The following is a 21,313-nucleotide window of genomic DNA, read 5'->3' on the forward strand; positions in this document are numbered from 1 at the left end:
ATTGATTACACTTGGCGGCAGTGGGCTATCGCTTCTACTGATTTGGCAGACGTTTTTCTTTGTTGTAAATTAATGATTGCCTGGTACTTAAACTGATCCGTTTCATTCCTCTCGTTAGCAGTACGGGCCTCATTATTTTTTGTAATTTTGCTGAGAATGTAGATGACCTTCCGGTACTTTTGTTGTTAATTTGTTTCGTGGTCCCTGGTCATCGTCCCTGACGTCCTCTCCCATTTTCTTCAAGAACTTCCGATGTCGATGGTAGTTGCTGATAGTTGCTACGGAAATTTTGGCAATAGTGGTATCCAAGCTAAAAACCATCAAATCATCTCTCGCTTCACTTTTGGCAGCTCTCACCGACATTGGTTTGAGCATGGGGGCACAGTCATGAAATCTCGATTGGGGGCAAGCAGTTCATCCTCTGATGATGCACTTAGCATAAATTTTTCCTTTGCTAACTTCGACTTTTGTTTAACGGTCAGTTGCATACTTGCCTCCCAGAAAGAAGACCACTTTTGCTAACCAGTCCTAGACTAGGCTAGGCCAGAAGTGAAACCCAAGGTTCCTAAAGTATTCGCAGACCGCGCACTTAAGACCAAACTTCTTTCTGTCAGTGAAGTTTTCAGCGTATGCTATTCCATTTTGGCTTGGGGTCCTTTTAGTGTCTTTAACAATATAGTGAGGACATTCCTCCAGGAACTGGTGCTGCCCCTAAAAGCAGGCAAGCGGATCCTCGTTAGTAGGTGAACCGACTTTCGCTTGGACCCAATACATGGTGAAGTTAGTGGAGGAATAGAGAGTAGGTCGTAACGTACGTGAAGCATGAACGTGTGCTGCTTTAGATCTAGCAGGAAATCTAAGTTCACACCGGTCTCAGGGGGTCGGGCAAAAAATTAGACTGGGGTTGTTTTTAGTGGATATGAATTTCCTGTATTTCTGCGACTCAGCGCAACTCCTTTTTTGGAGCACTTCCATCTCGAATCATAAAAAGAATCACCACTGCCCCAAATGTTGTATCGCTATTTATCTCTCAATCCATTTACTCTTTATTATCGCCACATTCTCCCTCATTTCTCACTCCTAAAATAGATTTAACAATAAATTCAGATAAATTCCATGAGCTCATTTTCCCATTTTCATGGTCAAGTTCCTCTTCCTCTTTTCGCTTTATCAATCCAAAATGCCCACACGCACTTCCAGCACCGGATGAATGTCATGACCCATTTTTAAATCCCAACCCTCCCCAACTCCCGGCACATTACCAACTACTTTGTAACCCAACAAGTTGCCTCAATCTGCGTAACGAAGAGATTGCAATGAATAATGTGAGTTTTATATAAAATTACGCTATCAAATTACGAATTTATGGAGTCTTTAGAGGCAACTTTCAACGAAGGGTGCCATCTAAAATGATCCCAGCTTTGGAAAATGAGTTGAAGCCAATTTCACGGCGTGACTTGGAAGAGGTCCGAGTTTTCTTCTTTTTTTCATGGAGACCGTGAATGGATAATGAAAGCCTGAAAGACGTAAATTGATCATTTCACTTGTTGGTCTTTTTAATGGAATTTGATATTTTATGTGACGAGTATCAATTTGTGCTTGCTATTTTCGTGAGCGCCTTTCGCGACAAAGGTGACGATGACGAGAACAGCAAAAGGGAGGGTTCGGCCATGATGATGGAGACGTGGTATTGAATTTCATTGTGCTGTATCCCTTAATTAGTGGCTGGTTGCCGTGAAATGAGTTCGTCAGAGAGGATTTTCATCAGAAACTTGCCTTAAGTGTATATTTAGGGTAGGTGGTGGATATATTGATTGATTAAATGGGGTGGATGTAATGGAAATTTTTACACAAGATTGAACATTATTATTGCTACGAGTTGGAGTTTTCATCCTCGTTACGAATTGGTCTGCAGTCAATGAAAGTAGTAAAAAAATGTTAAAAAAGGTTCAGCGTAAATAACCATTTCGAAATTGAGGAAGGGTCGACAAAAAAGTAGCAGCACTACCAATGCTGGGATGCAAAGGATGAACTAGCTGAATGAGAGATTAATCTGGCACTGTGCCAGACAGGTCAAAAGCTTGCTTGAAAAGCGTTTTCCATTTCAAACCCCACATGTTGCTAATTTTTTGCAGTCAATTCTTTTACGTAAGTTTCGTCGCCTCTTTAAATTCAACATCGAAGCCTATGTTCTTTCAACCCAGAGGTCGGTACTTAGATACTGAAGCGGTATGGCACCGCATCTACGGAAGTTCGGTGAATCATCTAACTCAGCGGTGCAAATACCGTCTGTAGCAACCACCATGTCCGGTAAGGAATTGGGTAATGTGGTAATTGGTCTCCCCATGTTTCCACTCAAGCCGCACCCTAATATTGAAGATGAGCATGTGTAACCAGCGACCCTTTGTAGACTTGCTCTTTTGTGTTGTCAGAGGTCATATGTTTCTGATCTTGCCACATTTCTGCTGCATTCTGTATGTCCCCCCATACGTCTTGCGTGGTACAGTTCCTGTGGTTTTACGTGAGTATCTGTCTCGTAGACTTAACCGCACGGTCTTCTTAAAGACGCGGATTGATTTTGTAACCACAATCAGAGCCCCGCTGAGACAAGCACCACGGTGCCAGTCTATACTGAATTGACGGATCAGTTTATTCATACTGATGCATGCGACCGAACTAAGGACTACAGCACCCGTGTTGAAACGCAAGACTACGTCGAGGCCCGAAGGTCTCTATTCGCTTGAACCTAAGGGGCACCAATCGCTTTAGCCGAGCTGAACGTATATGAGACAGGAATTTTCCTGAGACATGTGAATTCAGGGGCTATCCCGATTTCCATGGTACCAGTATACCCCTGGTAAGGTCTTGTGACCTATTGTCACTTCAGATGAGTCCCTTTGCAGACTCGCGTCTGATCGCCCTGATTAGATCTTTGGAGCATTCGCGGCCAGCAAACCATAGTGAGTACAGCGTATCCCGGTGTTACCATGGAAGTTATCTTCGGGCACTTGGTTTTGATCCGGACGACAGGGTTGCTGCCCGTCTGCCTTGCCACCACCTTAGAGCATTTTTGCATGGTACCGCACACTCATTTCTTTCGCCAGAATGTCGAGTGACACCGTACCCATCACCGCCAATACTTCCTCATCTGTTATGATTCTAAAAGCGCTGGAAACCCTAAGAATCATCAGCCCATAATCCGAATTCACTTGCTTTCTTCCCTGAGAGTTTGTAAACATCTCCGCCCTCACATGTGACCCGCGAAGCAGCTTAGCATCAATCATTAGCCTCAAGTATTTGATACCTGGCTTCGAGGCGATGGCGTGTCCACCAACTTCCACTTTCACAGTGTTCTTCTTTCTACAGTTCGTTATTAAGACCGCTTCTGTTTTCTCATCCGCCAGCTAGGACTTCACCGCCCTCACTGCTTCGGGCGCGTAGACCTCCATATCCATCCTCCTACTTTGTTGTAACAACTACAGCCCCTTCTGAGATAGGAAGAGCAAGTATCCCATTAAATGTGTCCGGATAGCTGAGTGGTTAAAGCACAAGGCTGTCGTACGGAAGGTCGCGGTTCAAATCTCACTGGCGGCAGTGGAATTTGTATCATGATTTGACGTCGGATACCAGTCGACTCAGCTGTGAATGAGTACCTGAGTCAAATCAGGGTAATAATCTCGGGCGAGCGTAATGCTGACCATATTGCCTCCTACAGTGTGTTGTTGTGTACCGTTACGGTCTTGAATGAAGTGCTCTAACACACTTCAAGGCCCTGATCCGATATGAATTGTTGTGCCAACGATTATTATAAGCCTAGACGGGATACCGGTTGTTGCGCCGTTGATGATGATGAAGTACCCCATTAAAAATGACATTCCACAGCATGGACCCAATACAGAGTCCTGTGGTATATGGTGTCCCCAAAGTACTTTTTCAGGTCCTCAGGTAGTTTTCGACCAGACTCGCTAAATATTCGGGAACATCTATGTCAGCCAACGCCCCTTTAATTCGTGTCCAGTCGGCGAAATTGGATCCATTTTTGATATCAATTTACTGTAAAGTAGACAGGGCAAAAACTATTCTGGCGCTCCGACAAGCCATTGTTGCTTTTCATGGTGGATAGCCGTTTCTTGTAAATGGCCGTCTCCATTGCATCCAACAGGCAGGTCGGGATGCATAATATTGGATCTGACTTATTGGGTTTGGACAACACCAATTTTTTTATTGCTTCTTTCACTGAGCAGGTAATATCTCTTGTTTTAGGCACATCTCGAAGGTGTTAGCGACGAGGTCGGATCTAATCTTCACTGCCAGCTTCAAAGTTCTATTTAGGATGCCATCCAAAGCGGGTGCTTTGCTGTCGTCGATCCTACTACAGGTTTTTGAGGTGATCTTCTCAGGATTTTCATTAACACCAGGTAGACACCACTCCGATAGTTTATTCGGAATTGTCGCACAATTGTTTGAAGCAGTTCTATTACTTCTCGGAATGGCCTCTTTTAAGCGGCCACGGAGATATTTGTGCGTCTCCTCTTGATCGTCTCTACCGGACTTCTTTCTGAACCTCTGGTAATGGCTCCTTGCCCGGAAATATGCACTCGCATACCTGTGAATTCATTGTTCCACCAGTAGTCGATTTGCCTACGAGGAAGCAGCCGCCTTCTAGGCATCGGACGCTTTTGTTACCTATCGGGTGATTTTGTGACTTTTTCTCTGGCTGTATCCTTTAGCGATATGTCGGGTTTGAGTGCCGCGGAAAATGTGTTTCTCTTCAAAAGTTTTCGCCGTCCGCCCGGGACATCACCCGGCATTGTGCGAGAGTTTTTTTCGAGCCCGTTTCGCCCTGTGAGTATAGTCCTCAATGATTTGCCAAGCGATTGAAGCGGCACTCATGTATGCCAGATCCACTATAGATCCCAGGTCCCTTTCTCTGGAAGTATATGAGGTCCCGACATTCGCGAGTATCACGTCTAGCTAAGTGAATGTTTTGGGGAAAACACGTCTCACATTCCTCATTCGGCTGTCCCATTCAAGAGCCCACGCATTAAAATTCCCCACTATGATTTTGGGCCAATGTCCTCTTGCGTCCAGAAGCAGAGCGCTCAGCATCTGATCAGACTCGACGTTTAGCGTTGTGTGGAGCATAGAATGGTTATATGTGGATTCCTTTCATTTTTGCTCTGGCTAATCTGCGAATGCTCCATTATTTTGTGGAAAGCTTGTTTTCCGCAAGGGCGGGGCGCTGCGTAGTCGTTTGGTCTCTGACCCAAATGCCACCATCAAGATCTCGATATGGCTCACTAATTATGTTTTTCTCGAGGACGGACCTCATTTGCGATTTGCGTTGAGGACTCTGTTGTATTCCGGACATCTACTGCTGCTTACAATGTGCTGATGTTCCACACCCTCCTTTGTAAAGGAAGTAATTTGGATCAGCTCCTCAGTGTTTGCTGATAGGGCCTTCCTTCCCACGTCTCCTACATTTCTTCGACCTGTCATTTGAACTGGTGCATGACTTCGCAATATGACAGTTTGCGCTCCACTCTAAGTTTTCCTGTACATTTTCACCATCGGCACTTCTGCTCTGATTAGGTCGAATTGTCTTTCCAAAGCATCGGGAACATCCTCTTTCGTGGTGATCCCGTCTTTCTCCTTGAAGACTGCAGACTATTGTCATCTCCAATCTACTAAGCCTGCCCGCCCCCCCATGTATTAAAGATATTCCAATTTTCATGGACCCCAACATAAGGTCCTCTTTCTGGGAGCGCTTCTCCCAATTTGGTGAGTTCTGAGTCTGCCTTCATTCTCCTATGAATGTCATCTTGTTCCCTTTTTTTGAGGTGTCACCTCCCTCCAGGCTTCCACATCCTCTTTGAGAAATCAACTCCCTTTACCCGGAATCGCGGCTACGTGAGTTTCACTGGCAGCCCCAGCCTTCCTCCTCATCTGCTCCACTCTTTTGGGGAGTTGCGCAATAAAGAGAAAGAAATAGCGAAACAGAGTGAGAAATAAAGAGAAAGAGAGAGAGAGGAAAATAGAGAGAGAAATGAAGACTTGGGGAGAAAGAGAGAAAAAAAGAAATAGAGAAATATGAGCGAGTTTCTGAAATGAATTTGTTTAGTTCCTATGAATAAATCAGTGATGAAAGCCTATTCCGGCTCTCAACTTCGTTTTCGTGCATCGGATAAAGGTACAATAGCTTTCTCAACCTTGTTACCGGCTAGGCTCAACGTGCACTTGACTTCATTTTCCAAGTTTAGATTTCAGGCCTTTCTCCCCAAGAAACAAGTGCTCTTAAGCATTTTCCCATTCCACTTTGTCGGGTAGAGTTTTCCATTCCTTCTTTGGTAGTATACCTCAAGAGCTGGTCGTTTCTTGTTCTTCTCTTTGAGACTTGATAGCTCATAGGTGTTTGCCTTCAAGAAATCCCTGGATCTACTGGCCTTTCTAGCTATATGCTATAAGCTATTGCCGTCCGAGTTTCTGAGGAGAGCCTTTCCATACCGTTATGTGAAATGGCAGCCTCTTCGTTCAACTATTCTGAAAACCTTAAAATTTTTAATGACTTCACGGGATTGGTCGATGGCCAAGGGACTACCCAGAGTTCCCGGAGACGACTAAGAGGTGAGTGCAATCTCAAAACCTAAAAAAAAAGAAAGTTGGGAAAGTTGTCTGTGTAGGTCCGCCCGCAAATATTGAAACTCTATCGAAGTGTTCCCTCGACATACGCTTGCATGCCTCTATGCTAGCGAGGCTCGGGAATATGGGAGAGGGACCTATTGAATACCTCGATCCCACGCGGGTTATTGAAAAAAACTCCACTTGTCCCTTTCGAAAGCCCTCATGGTAGCTTTATTTTTCTTCTCGTCCTCCATGTTTGGTTTTATTTCTGGATGTCCTTCCCATAACCAATTTTTATCTATAGATGGGCGTTTTGTTTCCACCCTACCCGGCATGCGTATAAGCATGCCTATGCGCGGCCATCTCCTGATGCGTGCATGTGCATGCCTCTAACGCATCAGGCCTTATCCGCACGAAGAGACGGACCTAATCGGAGATTTGGTTGTTGTTTCTCCAGCTGTAAGGCTCAAATTTGATCAATTCGGTTCCTTAGCTACAAATAGCGCTTCGGATCCCCGCTCTTCCATGCTGAGCATCTGTAGCTATGAATGTTGTCATCTATTGTTCATACACACAAAGGTTTCCAGGGAGGGCTCCACGGGGCTTTCCCTTTGGCATTCTCAACCTTCGCCGGTGCCTGGTCATACATCTGTACAGCAGTTCTTGATGCAGATGTCTTCCCCTCCATATAATTTCGGCTGGATCAGTACGTACAGTTTCAAACTGCCGAGACAGGTCATCTTTTCGCTGTCCTAAATTAAGGACTGCAACAGTGCTCTCTCAACTGAGGTCACAGTGATAAGTTGCAAGAAGTAGAGTTTGGATAGTATTAGCCACTGCTCTTTTTAGTATATCTCCAACAAAAAGTTAGCAGATCTACAGTCTTCTGTTAACCCTTCTGGATGATTTCACTGAAAATAAAACATGTCCCCCAGCGATGCATCGTCACCAATCGAATAATTTCGCATAAACTGCACAAGAAAATAATTTATTAAAAGAATAATCAAAATAAAAACTCGAAAATGTCGAAAAAGCGTATCAAGTGATAATCGAATCCTATTCTCTCCTATTGTGTGAGAATTAGTGAAATGCCAAGTGGAAATAAGCCACCCGATTCACTCGAACTAGAAGTGCTTGGAGTTCGAAGTGAATCCTCCGATGATGACTGCATCAACCCCAAACCATCATCATCCGCATCCTCGGTAGCGGCGAAACGAAAACGTTTCTGGCATCACCACCATCACCATCACAACAATAACAACACCACAAAATCCGCAGGACATTCATCGCGAGGACGAAATGACCGCGAACATTGTGGTGGAAGCCTCTACAGTTTAGCTGCTTTGAATCAAAGTAATGAAACCATACAACAACAATTCTCCGAACCAAATGTATATTATCACGTAGATAGGACTTCATTGAATAGTGCAGACCACAATCCTGTTGGTAGCAGTGGTAGTAGCGGGAATCGGGATGTAATCGTTGATTTGAACCTTACCTATAACCAATTGTCATGTGATAAAGAGACTCAACCGCTGAGTGAAAGGACAAATTTAGCGGAAAGTACAGAAAGTTTTGCGGAGCAAATCGGACTGAATTCACATACGGATTTGCCACAAAGTGGAGGACGATTTAGAGCATCCTTTTGGTCGGTGCTGGGAAAGTTAGGAGTGTGGCAGGGCAAGTCGGGCTGTCGTGGGAAAAGTCGCGCACCTAACAATCGCGATGCGTTAGCTCAACACCATGGTATGCCAGAGTCTTCGAGACGTGCACCGACCAAAAGTCGGAGGAGTTCATACTATTTTTCTGGTAACAGATTTAGATTCCTCATAGACTTTTGAGGATGGAAGGTTCTGTCAGATTAACTCATGGATTTTTTTGTTATTTTTTTTACAGAGAATGAACGCAGAATACGAGCAAACGATAGAGAGTTCAATGCACAGTTCAAATATGCTGTAAGTATTTACCTCCTTAGTTATGTGTGAAAATTGGAAAATTTAACAGGATAAGATGCCGTACATCATGTTTAACATATTAGAATTTAGATAGATCCTGGCTAGATATTTCCTGGAACCACTATATCAAAAATTGTGTCAAGTGACAGTTAATTTTACCATGTCCCTGAATCTGCTCCTGAACATTGGAACTCACTGTATAAGTCCAATGACCTTTTTTGCCAATCACTTACTGCGATCAGCCTCGAAGGAACGGTAAAATAAGAGAATAAATCCAGAGCGCGAGCAGGGTTCGTAAGTAGGTACCAGTGGCCGCTCCGAAGAGCCCAATTAATGCTGTGGTGCGCCGTTTTGACGCCACAAACTCCTAAGACCGTGACTGCTATTATGAGAGTAGGGAGGCAGAGTTCAGTTCGTAGCATTCACAAAGGAGAGCAGTTCACCCACCCTGCCATCTCTGTGAGGCCCTCAAAAAATGGTTTACATAGTGTCCTCAGCCTGACTCCAGCTAGAATTATCCAATCGTAGAGGAAATGCCTGAGGCTGTTATAAGCGGGCAAAAGTCTCCTTGACTTGGCACAGGTGGTAAGCCTTCGCTATCTAAGGCCTGCGGCTGCTAAGTAGTGCAAGTAGACTCCCGAGATACCCGCCAAGAGCAGAGCCCCACCTGACCAATCCGTCAGTCTGCTCATTCCCCACTATGTCCATATGCCTGGTAACCCAGAGGAGGGTGACCTTGCGCGTGCCGCCCAAACTGTTCAGCACGTTTCTGCACAACCCGTCGCCGTTGAGTACAAGGCCTTAATGGCCGCCTGGCTGTGTATCAGAATGGCTATGTTGCGCTTGGGGCTCGGACCATGCTCCAGCCATCGACAGGCTTCCAGTATCACCATTACTTCCGCTTGGAATACACTAGCGGAACTTCGGAGACCACACGACTTGGATCACTTTGTATACTTGAGAACCTCCCCCCCCCCCCCACCGATTCCAGACCATCTTTGATCCATCGGTAAAGAATACTGTGTCATAACCTTGCAAAATTCTGCCAGTCTTCCACTTTGCTCTGGTTGAAAAGTCCACAGCAAAGTTTCTCGTGAACTCCAACTTGCGTGTGGCATAGTCCGTGGTCTAGAGTGTTACTGTGGTCGTAGGGCCCCGTTGTTTAACATCCAAACTCACGTAGTCTGACGGCACAGCACACTACAACGTATTTAATGTGGAGGTCTACGGGGAGGACTACAGAGCTCCGATAGCACCTGTAAACGCGGCTCTTTGAATCCTGTTCTCTTGCGGGTATTGAAGGCTATACATGCCTTCTTAACCCTCAGTTCTATGTTCAATCTCCAATTTAATTTTGGATCCAGGATTACACTCAGATACTTTACATTGGAGGAAAGAATCAATATTTGTTTATTCTGTCGCGCTAGGTGGAATTCAGGTACCCTTGTCTTGGTGGTGAATCACATCAGTTCCGTTTTGGTTGTGTTTATGCCGAGCTACAGGCACACCTTTCGCAACGCTCCTTCCATATTGTCGTTCATAATAGACGAAAACATCCCTGACACTAATATCACCAAGTCGTCGGGATACGTCACCCCGCTGCTGTCCAATATTCATAAAATTTCGCCCATCACTATTAACCAGAGCACCAGAGAAATGGCGTCTCCCTGGGGCGTGCCTCTGTTTACAGCTCTGATCAAGTGGTTGCCTCCCAGATCCGACTGGATTATCCTGCTCCTTAGCATGAATATTATCCAATGCGCAAGATACTCCTCCAATCCAATACTGGACGCACTCTAGGCTCTTCAACACCAAAGGGGTGAGACTGATTGGTTGAAAGTCCTTCGCAGACTCACGGTGTCCCTGCCCGCATTCAGTATGAAACCCACTCGTGCGGATCGCCAGGAGTGTGGTACGTAGCCCAAAGAGATACAACTCCGGTAAATCTCGACAAGTCATGGTACAACCCTTTCCTACTGCTTCTGTACGATGAATGGCATTATGCCATCAGTAATTACCAATTTGATAGTTTCGCACGGCTGGGATGACCGCAAATACTCCAAGCATGGTTTTAACTCACAGTCCTCCTCGCTACCGGGAAAATGCATCTGAACCAGGGTTTCACCAGAAGATTCCTTCCAGAAGACTTCTGATTTTTAAAAAAGGATGCGTTCCTATGTTCCTTGGACGGAATATTACTGAGCCTCGCGGATTAGCTGGTGCTTTCGATATTCTGATAATAGTCTAACAACCAAGACCGCCTCTTCGCAGTTTTGATGGTCGATTTGTACTTCTTCAGGCAGTCCTTGTATGGCTGCCAGTAATTATGCCTATAGCAGATCTTGAAGATTTGCCTAGTCAGCTTCTTGAGGCTGGAGGGTTCTTTGTTGCTATGGTGCTCGTCAAATGTTGTAGTTCTTCTGGCGGAACTGACGGATCGTAAGTCATGTAAGCCGAGGAAGTATACACATTCTCTGCTCCAGTTTGACCACGACTAGGTCCCTGGAACTCAGGTCCGGACACAGAAAAGCATGCAGACTCTTTCTCGCGAGGATACATGTTCTAGGTTTGTCCTGATCAGAGTCTTCTGTGCTGTGGAATAAATTAATATGTGGGGGTCTGAGTGGCAGGAAAATTGCTGATTTTTGGAGGAATTTTGGGAAAAACTTTAAACGCTTATATCTCCGTGAATATTGTGAATTCCGCAAAAATGAGCTTAGTTCTTGATCTATAATATTTGCTTTGGAGCCTTTTGATGGTTCAGTTGCCCCCGACCCAAGGCTTCTCCATTTGTGCGATGTCGATGTCTTCCTCTGAGAGGACGACAAGCTGATTAGCCGAGGCGCACTTCGAGTGCTGCAGATTGATCTGCGTTACCCTCAGCATGATCTGCTTGCGTGGGGGGTTCGTCAGTCCCCGTCGGATCCTCATCTCCTCGTTGGTGCTGTCGATTGGATTCAGGTCGTCGTCCGATTTTGGAGAGTGGAAGACTTTCACTTTTGCGTTCCTGACTACGAACTGCGCTTTATTGTGGACCTTTTCCAGTGCCTCCAGGAAATCTTCGTTTATACGGTGGATAAAAGGTTAGTTGTTTGTCTGGGGTTCCGCCTTCTTGATAACTGTCCATTTAGCGTAGGGTTTGTCCTGAGCTTATCCTTATCCATGGAAATCTTCGACAACCAGATGCGAGCGACCGGTCTCCTGGGAATTTCGTCGTAGGGAATGACATTGAGCTTTACCCCCTCCCAGGCGTTGTAGATCTTAGCGACGCACGAACCGAGAAAGTCCGTGGAGAATGGGTCGTCGCAAGCTATAACGTGGAATTCATGGACTACCTGAGAGGAATCAAAGCAGAGGATTTACCCCCTGTGCTCGCTTTTGGCTTCCAGGAGATGCTCAGTGACCACCTCCGATAGCCTAGTCTCAACATTGATTCACACCTCCGGCGCTAGTTTGCCACTGGCGGAATTGCCATCTACCCGCGCCACGCGTAAGGGATTTCGCAGTTCGTGGCCCGTCGGCTGGCTGTTGCTGCATACTTTTCTCCAGAGGTTGTTTAGCATCCTAGCTTTTGCGCACTCTGCTCTGCTTCTGTTTTTGTTCGACCTCGTCTTAGATCGATTGCGTTTCAGAGCGGTGGGATTTGCCTTCTGGTCGTCTGCCAGGCATTTGCTGTCATATGCCTCAACAATTCCCTTTTATGTAGCGAGGTCCTTTTCATCCCACTCGTCGACAGTACCGGCCTCCTTTCGGCTTTCTGGTGCTGATTATTGGGCAGGACACCAGAGAACCATCTCTTCTTAGCCGGTTTGCGCTGACTGACATTCTTGTCGACCTTTACTTTTGAGGGATCCTTCGACGTTGAGGGTTTCGGGTAAGGAGTACTATGTCTGGTACCCGCTACATGCAGCTTGACGCAGTGGATTCCAGGCTGGAAACCACTAGCCCGTCTATCGCCTCGCTCCGACTTGTCCTTGGTTGGTTGGTTTCAGCACTGCGTTGCTACGGCTGGCACCGAATGTGCTGCTCTCGACGGCTACTGTCTCCTAGCTGAATGCCAGCAGCTCATCCTACGATGATGCGCCTAGCATCACCACTTCTTCTATCGTCGGTCTTTTTTTTTAAGTAACTGAGTCCATGTCATGGTCCTATGAGTAGTCCGGGAAGAATGTCCACTCTGGCTAGTCCGGCCAACCCTGACTAGCCCGGTCACCAGGATAAGGATCTTATTTGAAAATGAAGGTACCGAAGGTATTCAGAGTTCGCAGTGAATGCCTTTCACAAGCTCCTCACTAGCCACGCAGCCCTCGGCGTATGCTGTTCCGCTTCGGCTTGGGGTCCTATTAACATTTTCTCCAATGCCGGGATCCCCAGGCTGTTTCTTCGACTCGTCAATCAATCGGTTCTTGAAATAGGAAGAAACAAGAGGCTTATCAGCGAAGCTGAGAAATGGGGAATTGTCATGTGATATCGTGGTTGGTCGACTATCAATGGTACTCAAAGATAGACATCAATCTTACTCCGATGAATACGCATTCTTGGAACGTTCTTGAAGTAGCGTATTCTGGGTCATGGTTACGATTACGTAATATAGAAGCTACTGTATTTGATTCTTTATTGCGCGTTCTATTTTATTTTTAAAATTTACGTGGGAGACTTTCCATTTGATGCCAACGGCAATAAATCCATTTATTATGTTTCACACAATAACTGATGATTAATTCCAAATATACCATCAAAACTTCTACATGGATAATTTGTGTCCTTCCTCCCATTGCTGGAACCAACATAAAAGAGTATTAATAGCGAAAAATCATTGCTTCCACATAAGAAATCCGATAAACCCATAAATATAGCTTCCCCGGCCCTTCCAAATGCTTTCTGACATACTCACAGTTCACCTAATGGCTTTTACGTAAAGGACATCGATGAAAGTTGAATTATTCACAAATGCTAATTGTTACCTCATTTGGAGCAATTCATCTACATATCCTGCAGTAATAGATGTTATTTTTAGAGCAAGTCCTTCCTGTGCATAGTCGTCGATCTGGGTCTACCAGTTTCCTATTTGCTAGGACATTTTTATTGAACCACCTCTACAGTATTTGTGTTGCAGCTTCAAACTTCCTTCGTATACCTTCAATATTTCTGAAGTATATTACGACCTCGAAGATCCAAGACTGCAATATCCTTGGAATGCGCACCTAAAGATACAAAGAAGGTTTTTCGGAATAAAGTTCACTTTCTATTCCTGGAATTCTTATTTACTCTCAGAGACTCTTCCTTGAATTGGATGAGTCTTGAAGGAGTTACTACTTTCGTCCTGGAAAAGTATGTGTCATAAAGCCTTAAAGCTCTGCACAGTTTCTTGACCTTCTTTCAGCGAGAAGATATTTTTCTAAGATGTTTTCCCTGCAAGTAAACAAACTTTATGAATTTGTTGAACTAGGACTCATCGCTGTGACACATATAAATGAGAAAAACTTCTAGGGGTTGAAGGGTATCTGACTTGGAATAGGAAATGTTTATTCCGCTCTATATTAAAAATTCATGACAGAGTGGATTTTTCGTTATGGATGCAGAGAAAGCTGTGGGCCAAATGAAAAAATATTGACAAAATTTGGATTGGTTTCATTAATTGAGAGCTCGTAATTTGATATTGTATTTCCTAGCTATCAGGGATAATGACTTTGTTAATGCTTGTGGGAGCAGTAAAGTGCTCGTCAATTCGAAGAAACTGGGCACACCTTTATGATTCTATTTGGACTCTCATTTAAGTGTTTGTGTTTAGGTGAAAGGGACGTTATATATTGACTGTTAGAATGAGTCCTTTTAGTTTTTTGTTGGTTACAATTACCAAAAGATGTTTTTTATAGAAGACCAATCCATCTATCTAGATGAAGCTGTAAGGTAGGTGAATACGGCGGAAAGTATTGGACTCCCGCAAATGTATGCCACCGGAATACCACATAAGCACCTCCCCATTGTCAGAGAACTAATCTGGAACCGTTTGTCACATTACTTAGAGCTAGCACCAAGCTCTGCCGCCTTGGGGAGACTTCAAATTAGGAAATTGCTTTTATCAACGGGAGGGAACTGTCAATTTAAGAAACTCTGTCATTGGGCCCCTCCACCAGTGGAGCCCTATCTTCTTTGCAACGAGAACGACTCGAACCTGTCAACGTTCCTCAGCATCTCACCAACAATGTTATCTGAAGAAAGCTCTCCTCGTTTAAATAAAATTGTTGACGAATTCCATCCATCATTCCCGTGATCACCATCACGGCTAGCTCAAAGACAGTGCAGTGGGCAGATGCCACTCACAAAACTTGCCCTGTCTGTACTTGTGCAAGACGCTAATGATATATCTCCTTGCCAAGAGCGTCAGCCCATACCTCTGCGCCGTAGAGCAGAATAGACTGCATTGAACTCATTAGAAGACGTTGTCTCCTAGACGTAAAACTCCCAATATTTGCGATTAGTCAATAGCCTTGTTCGCTGGTGCTCTGATTGGCTCGAAAAAACTAATTTTTGGTTTAAGAGTCTATCCCAGGTACTTTACCGTTGGTTTTGACTCGATTATCGACTCGCCAATCGATATGGGACACAGCGACGGAATTGTCTTTTTGGGATGACCACTTCAGTTTTTTCCAGTGCAAGGTTGAAACCATGAGCAGTCATCCACCCCCTTACCTTTCGCATCAATATACCAAGTCCGCTTTGCGCCTGTTCGACAATGCATCCAGCAACAAGCACCACGAAATCATCTGCATAATCGACCAGACGCGACTCTTCTAAGCAGTCTATCATACGAAGCGTTCCAGAGGTCCGGCCCTAGGATGGATCCCTGCGTTACTCCCGAAGTGACCTCCATCCTCTTCTGACACTCTAGCCTGTCATAGAGCATGGAGCGGTTCCGCAGATAATCCCTCAATATCTATAAGAGATAGTTCTGTACGTGGAAAGTATTGTCTAGTGTACCTAGAATGTCTTTCGATTCTATGGAATTAAAAGCGTTTCTGACGTCAAGCTTTACGAGGAGCACCATGCGTCGAGATCGGTGAATGTGACTTGTATGATAGCATCAACTGTGGATCTCCTTGCTCTAAAGCCGAACTGCCGTGGGAATAAGTTTCCGGCAGCACGTATCTCTTCAGCGAGTCTATTTCTGATTAGCTTTTCGATAACTTTGCCAACAGAGTCAAGCATACAATGTGGTCAATATGAAGAAGGCAACTCCGGGTCGACTTTCGATTTACGCAAGCCTCGCCACCTTCCAACGAGAAAGGAAAATGCCCTCTTTCATCTAGGCGTTGAATAGGCTGAGTAGTAGGTTTGGTGGATGCTGCAGCATCAGTTTGTATACCTCTGCTGGGATGCCATCTGGGTCCTGGCGCCTTCTTGTTTCTCATAGAGGGGACTGTCTCTTCCAACTCTTTTATAGATAAAAGTGGATAGTCCTCCGTGCTCTCCGCACTACTGTCATCAACCCGTACGGAGTGCGCAGGGAATAGTGAACAGGGTTTTCGCAAGGCCCCGATTTTTCGGGTTGCTACGGAGTATCCTTTTGGCTGATCTGTACTCTGTGAATGTGGTACATACCTCCTCCTGGTCGTTTAGACGTTGGGTAAAGTGGATAGTGACACTCCTTCCAGAACTTGCCGCGTCTGGATGCCCTACTGAGCATGAAAGCTCCACAGGCCATCGTTAGTAGGTTCATAACTGAATTTACGACAGTGTCAGCTGCAGTGCCGTCACCCTCAGGAGTGGGCTCCAGCGCTCGACTCTCTCCCTTACGCTTTTATATGGCCTTACGCTCCTTAGCGAGAAGAGCAAAGGAAATTACTCCCGTAACTACTACCACGGCCGGTTTAGAGACAATGTCGTAAGCAGACGCCACCCGTCAAGCTCCCCGTCTCTGTATTTGTGCAAAGCGCTTAAAATATACCTCCTTGCCAAGAGCATCACTCCCTACTTCTGCGCCGTAGAGTAGACAGACTGCCTTGTACTCATTAGAAGGTGTCGCTTGCTAGACGCAGGAGCTCAAATGCTTACCATTAGCGGACTGCAACCTTATCCGCTGCTGCTTTGATGCACTCGAAAAAGTTCATCTTTGGGTCGAGCGGTACTTAATCGTTGGTTTTCACTCGGTATTTCGGCTCAGGATTACCTTGTTAGTCGTGATGACTACTTCAGTTTTTTCCACTACGAAACTGAAACTATGAGCAGTTATCTATCCGCTTACCCGTCTCATCAATATGCCAAGTTTGATTTGCGCCTATTCAACAGTGCGTCCGGCAACAAGCACCACAACGTTTTCTGCATAACTTTCCAGGTGTGATTCCTCTGGCATATCGAGTCTTAGCAGACTATAAAAGGAAGCGCTACAGAGGTCCGGGGTTAGGATGGATACCTGCATTACCCCGGACGTGACCTCTATTCTCCTTTGGTCCTCTAGCATCTCATAGAGCTGGAAGTGGTTTCTCAAATAATGTCTCAATATCTGTAAGAGATAGTTCGCGCACGTGGAAAGTATTGTCTAGGGTGCCTAGAATATCTTTCCATCTTACGGAATTGAAGGCATTTTTGACATCAATTATCACGAGGATTATCATCCGTCGAGCTTGGTGGCTGTGTGCTTCCGCTCAATGAACCGCATCTACGACTTGCGTGACAGCATCCACCGTGGATCTCACTGCTCTGAAAATCAAACTGCCGTAGGGGTAAGTCTTCAGTAGCACGTATCGCTTCAGCGAATCTACTTCTGATGAGCTTTTCCAGTACTTACTTTCCCGGCGTGTCAAGCATATAAGGTGGTCGGTATATAGACGACAGCTCAGGGTCATCTTTCCCCTTGCTGATTAGTGCAAGTCTCAAGGAAAAGTACTCTTATTCAGGCAAACGTTGAATTCGCCGAACAGTAGGTCTGGCCGATGTTGGACCACTAGTTTGTATACCTCTCCCTGGATACCATCGGGTCGTGACGCCTTCTTCATTTTCATAGAGAGGACTGCCTCTTCCGACTCTTTTACAGAGAAAAGTGGGCAGTTCTCGGCGCCTTCAACGCTGTCATAAACTCGTACGGGATACGCTTCGAATAGTGCCCCTACAATACGGTCCTTCTGCTCGGCCTTAAGTGAACAGCCTTTCCTCAAATTTTCGATTTTTTGGGTGACCAGTTGGTACTTAAGTCCGCATTCATCTTATTGGCCAGGACCAGTTAGCAAAGATCTTTGCTTCTATTTATCGCGCAGCGGAGTCTACTTTTGCCTATCGGTGTGGTGAATGTCACCACACGGTCATTTAAACGTTGTACAGCGGAGTTTGTGATACTCCTTCTGAAGCTCGTCAATTTGCGTTATAGGAAGCTTGTCCCGTCTTAATTTTCTCCTGGGCATGGAAGCTCTGCAGGCTGTCGTTATCAAGTCCAAAACTGAATTTTCGAAAGTGTCAGCAGCAATGCCACCAACCCCCAGAGAGCCCTCCAGCGCGACCCCACTTGCTCCAAGAGCTTCGATAAATCTCCCGATGTGAACTTTCGCGACATTCCACACATAGAAAGAACGGCGGATTAGCGCATACCTAGAGAGCACACCGAGCACTTCGAACGCGATGTATTGATGGTCGCTTGACGAGAATTCTTCCAAAACTCGCCACCCAACCCCTGTGATTCCGACGCAAAAGTTACGTTGGGAACGCTTCCCTCGCTACCTGGGCGCCGGAATATTGGGTGGACCCGGTGTTTAAAACTACGGGCCATTTCGAGAATTCATTTCACTCGGGGCATCCAACTGTCCTGACATTGAAGTCACCTCCGACCAGGATTCGCTCCTCCGTGTCCAAGATAGCGTCTTCAGCATCAAGCCTGCGTCGTAAGTCCGGCATCGTCTCGTTCGGTGTTGGAGAGATACTGAAAAATGTTATCCCTAAACACTGAACCTCTTGGCTTTGGGAAAGAATGCTAAGGTGAATGGTACCTGATATGTCGGGGTGCCATGAAGCTAGGTCCTTGTTTGGGTACTGTTTGTTGATGAGCACTAGATCAGCTTTTATCTCCTCAGCGATCTGCGCGAGCAACTCATAAGCGGTTGGAAAATGGTGCATATTCATCTATAGGATGCAAAGCATGTTAACTGCGTCCTAGCTCTTTCCAGTTCTGCTCTGAAGACTGAATAACATCCCGACCTCGCAGTGTATGTAACGCTCTAATCAGACGCCCTACGATCCCTGCATAGAGCGCAGCTTTTCTTTTCGTTGCAGTTGTTCACTTTATAACCTACCTGGCCGCATCAGCTTTCCTGACAGGTCCCCGATAGGTTACAGACATGTACCCATAACCTAAGCATCTGAAGCAATTGGGGCAGGCGGCCCGAACTCATATCCTGCGTAATACCCAACCATTCCTGAGTTTTTCGCTGTTAAAAAGTTTCCTCGTGTATTGGTTGGCAACTTCCATTACAACGATTAGGCTCAAAAATTCATAGAGGTCTTACCAAACCGGGCGTTCGTTACCTCTAGCTGTTCGCGCTTGAGGGCCTCTTCTACTTCGTTCTTTTCTGTAGGACAATCAAGATCGCAGATTTCTTGAGAGCAGGTTAGAAACCAGAGCTTTCTCTCCCAGTAGCCCCTTAGCCGCTTCATAGAACGTACCTCTTGCTTGCTTCTACTTGCTTCTACTTTTCGCACATCTTCTGTTGCTCTCCATCTCCGGCGGTAGTACGAAATTCAGTCGAAAGAATATCAATTTTTATCCGATTTAGGCAGCTCTCCGCCTTACTGATACTCCTCCTTGCCTGAATCTGCATATGCAGATGGAGAGGAGTGAATTCCAGAAGCATCTAGGGATACCATTGGGCATGTCCCCATTACCCCACTGATACACATGCAAACCAGTTTTTGGAGTTTGTGTAACTCCCTGGCTGTTGTGCTGAATTCAGTTCTTTCTGCGTAGATTGCCGCCCCATAAGCCTTACTATTGCAGTGTATATGGTGTATGCAAACCTATTTTTTCCTGCTATAGACCTACAAGCCATCAGAGCCCTCGTAGCTTCCCGGTATGTATTTTTAGCTCCGTTTTCCGAAGTCATTTTTTGAATTGGTGTAATTCACAAATATTTGACCTCTGCTTCTCGTTTCGCCTCCATGCCGTGTAACTGAATGGCTCTCAGGTGATCAAGGTTAGTGAACGGTACTATGTTGGCTTTAGTTGGTTTGATACGAAGCTGCGGCTTCCTCCACTAGTAAGGCTAGGTTACTAGTAGGCACTAGTAATTCTTAGTCCAATTAGGATTCTATCCCAGAGGGTATTTGTCCCTACAAATTAAAGGAATGACGTCAGCGCACCTCCGGGACTCGTATTTCAATATTTGTTAACTCTTCTAGGAGTTCCTTCACTACCATACTCCTCATGAGCGGTAATAGTTCCCCACTCTGTTGGCAACCTTTCTGTGACAATTGAATTTGTACCTGTCGGTTCTGCTATTTCGCTACTTTCTAATATTCTGCCAATCCAGGAAGCCAGGGTTTTTCATACTCCTTTGCGGATCAAGGCATCTCGGTATCCCGTAATACATTCGTCAGCTGATATAGAACAGTTTTGCCTAATAAGCCTGTTGACACTGATGTCGGGGATTGCGCGTTAGAACGTTAGTTCTTATATAGTTGTCTATAGCCTTCTCCACCGTTTTGAGTACGGATGATGTCAGACAGAGTGGTCTGAAATATTTAGGATGGCTCTTGACCGCCTCCATGCCCTTGGTATGCTTCTTAACAGCCTTAAAAGAAACTCTTTGATGATTTATATGCCTCGCTGGAGTAATGCTGGGAAAATGCCATCTACTCTGGGTGACTTCAGTGGTTCAAAGGTTCCCATCTTAGCTTCCGAATACATCTCTTTTGCTTGTTTCTGATTCTCCTTTTTTCCCTTCTGTTCGTTGTTGGGCAGTGTCCCCAGAATGCGGTCACTTTCTGTCGTGAGGTGGGACCCCGTGAAATGATCTCTGAGAAGCAGATCTACTCTGCTCTCTCATTTTCTCTATCATCTTCCTTCTTCGGACAGATAGAAGATATTGCGATATTTGTGGCTATTGTTTTATATGACCTGGCTGCCTCTGTGGTTTGTTTGATCCCCTCACAGAATTCCCTGAATCTGTTCCGTTTTACTTCCTTGATCACGTTGCTACACGCAGTCAGTGCATTTTTGCATCTCGGACAGTCTCCGGTTTGGTTTGCCTGGTTAGAGGACTTTCGGATCTCTGTTCTCATTCTGACTAGGTTCCTCTTCCACCAGGCTATATCCTTGATGACTTAACTGTGTCAACCGGACAGCTGATCTGATATACATTAATGACGACGCTAATGAGGTCTTCCACCACCGTTTCTAGTTCCAATTTGCTCCTGATATCAGCGCCCCTTTGCAGATGAGCCACGTTGTTGCTGAGGTGCCTTGTATAGAAGCCCTAATTTACCCTCCTGGGATTCCTTACTAATCGCAGCCGAGGATAAATGGTAGTGCTTTCTTGTCGTAGAGCTTCTGGGAATTGAATCCTGATGACACAACTGCCTCCCGATTTCTCCCTCCGATTTCCAATGAGACTTGGACAGCTTGAAGATGAAAGAATCCCAAATTTCTTCCTTGCAAACCACAAATCTTCCCCGGCACACCTAGGGTTCTTGAGCCAGCACTATTCCAATGTGATCCTGGAAGTGATCCCTGCAATCACTACATATGCAGCTCT

General features: G+C 45.5%; 1 protein-coding gene across 5 annotated transcripts in view; it reads left to right on the forward strand.

The window, feature by feature from the left end:
• Positions 1-21,313, forward strand: part of LOC119653379 (phospholipid-transporting ATPase ID) — a 324,122-nt gene that overhangs the window by 227,511 nt on the left and 75,298 nt on the right. For 3 of the 5 annotated variants that reach the window (XM_038057921.1, XM_038057922.1, XM_038057923.1), the window contains exons 2-3: positions 7,557-8,430; positions 8,518-8,576. In XM_038057921.1, coding sequence (XP_037913849.1) covers positions 7,710-8,430; positions 8,518-8,576 — 780 coding nt within the window. In that variant the 5' untranslated portion in view covers positions 7,557-7,709. The remainder of the gene's footprint in view (positions 1-7,556; positions 8,431-8,517; positions 8,577-21,313) is intronic. The other 2 variants (XM_038057925.1, XM_038057924.1) reach the window with 1 other exon arrangement.

Source organism: Hermetia illucens, chromosome 4, assembly GCF_905115235.1.
Source record: "Hermetia illucens chromosome 4, iHerIll2.2.curated.20191125, whole genome shotgun sequence".
Classification (NCBI taxonomy): Eukaryota; Metazoa; Arthropoda; class Insecta; order Diptera; family Stratiomyidae; genus Hermetia; species Hermetia illucens.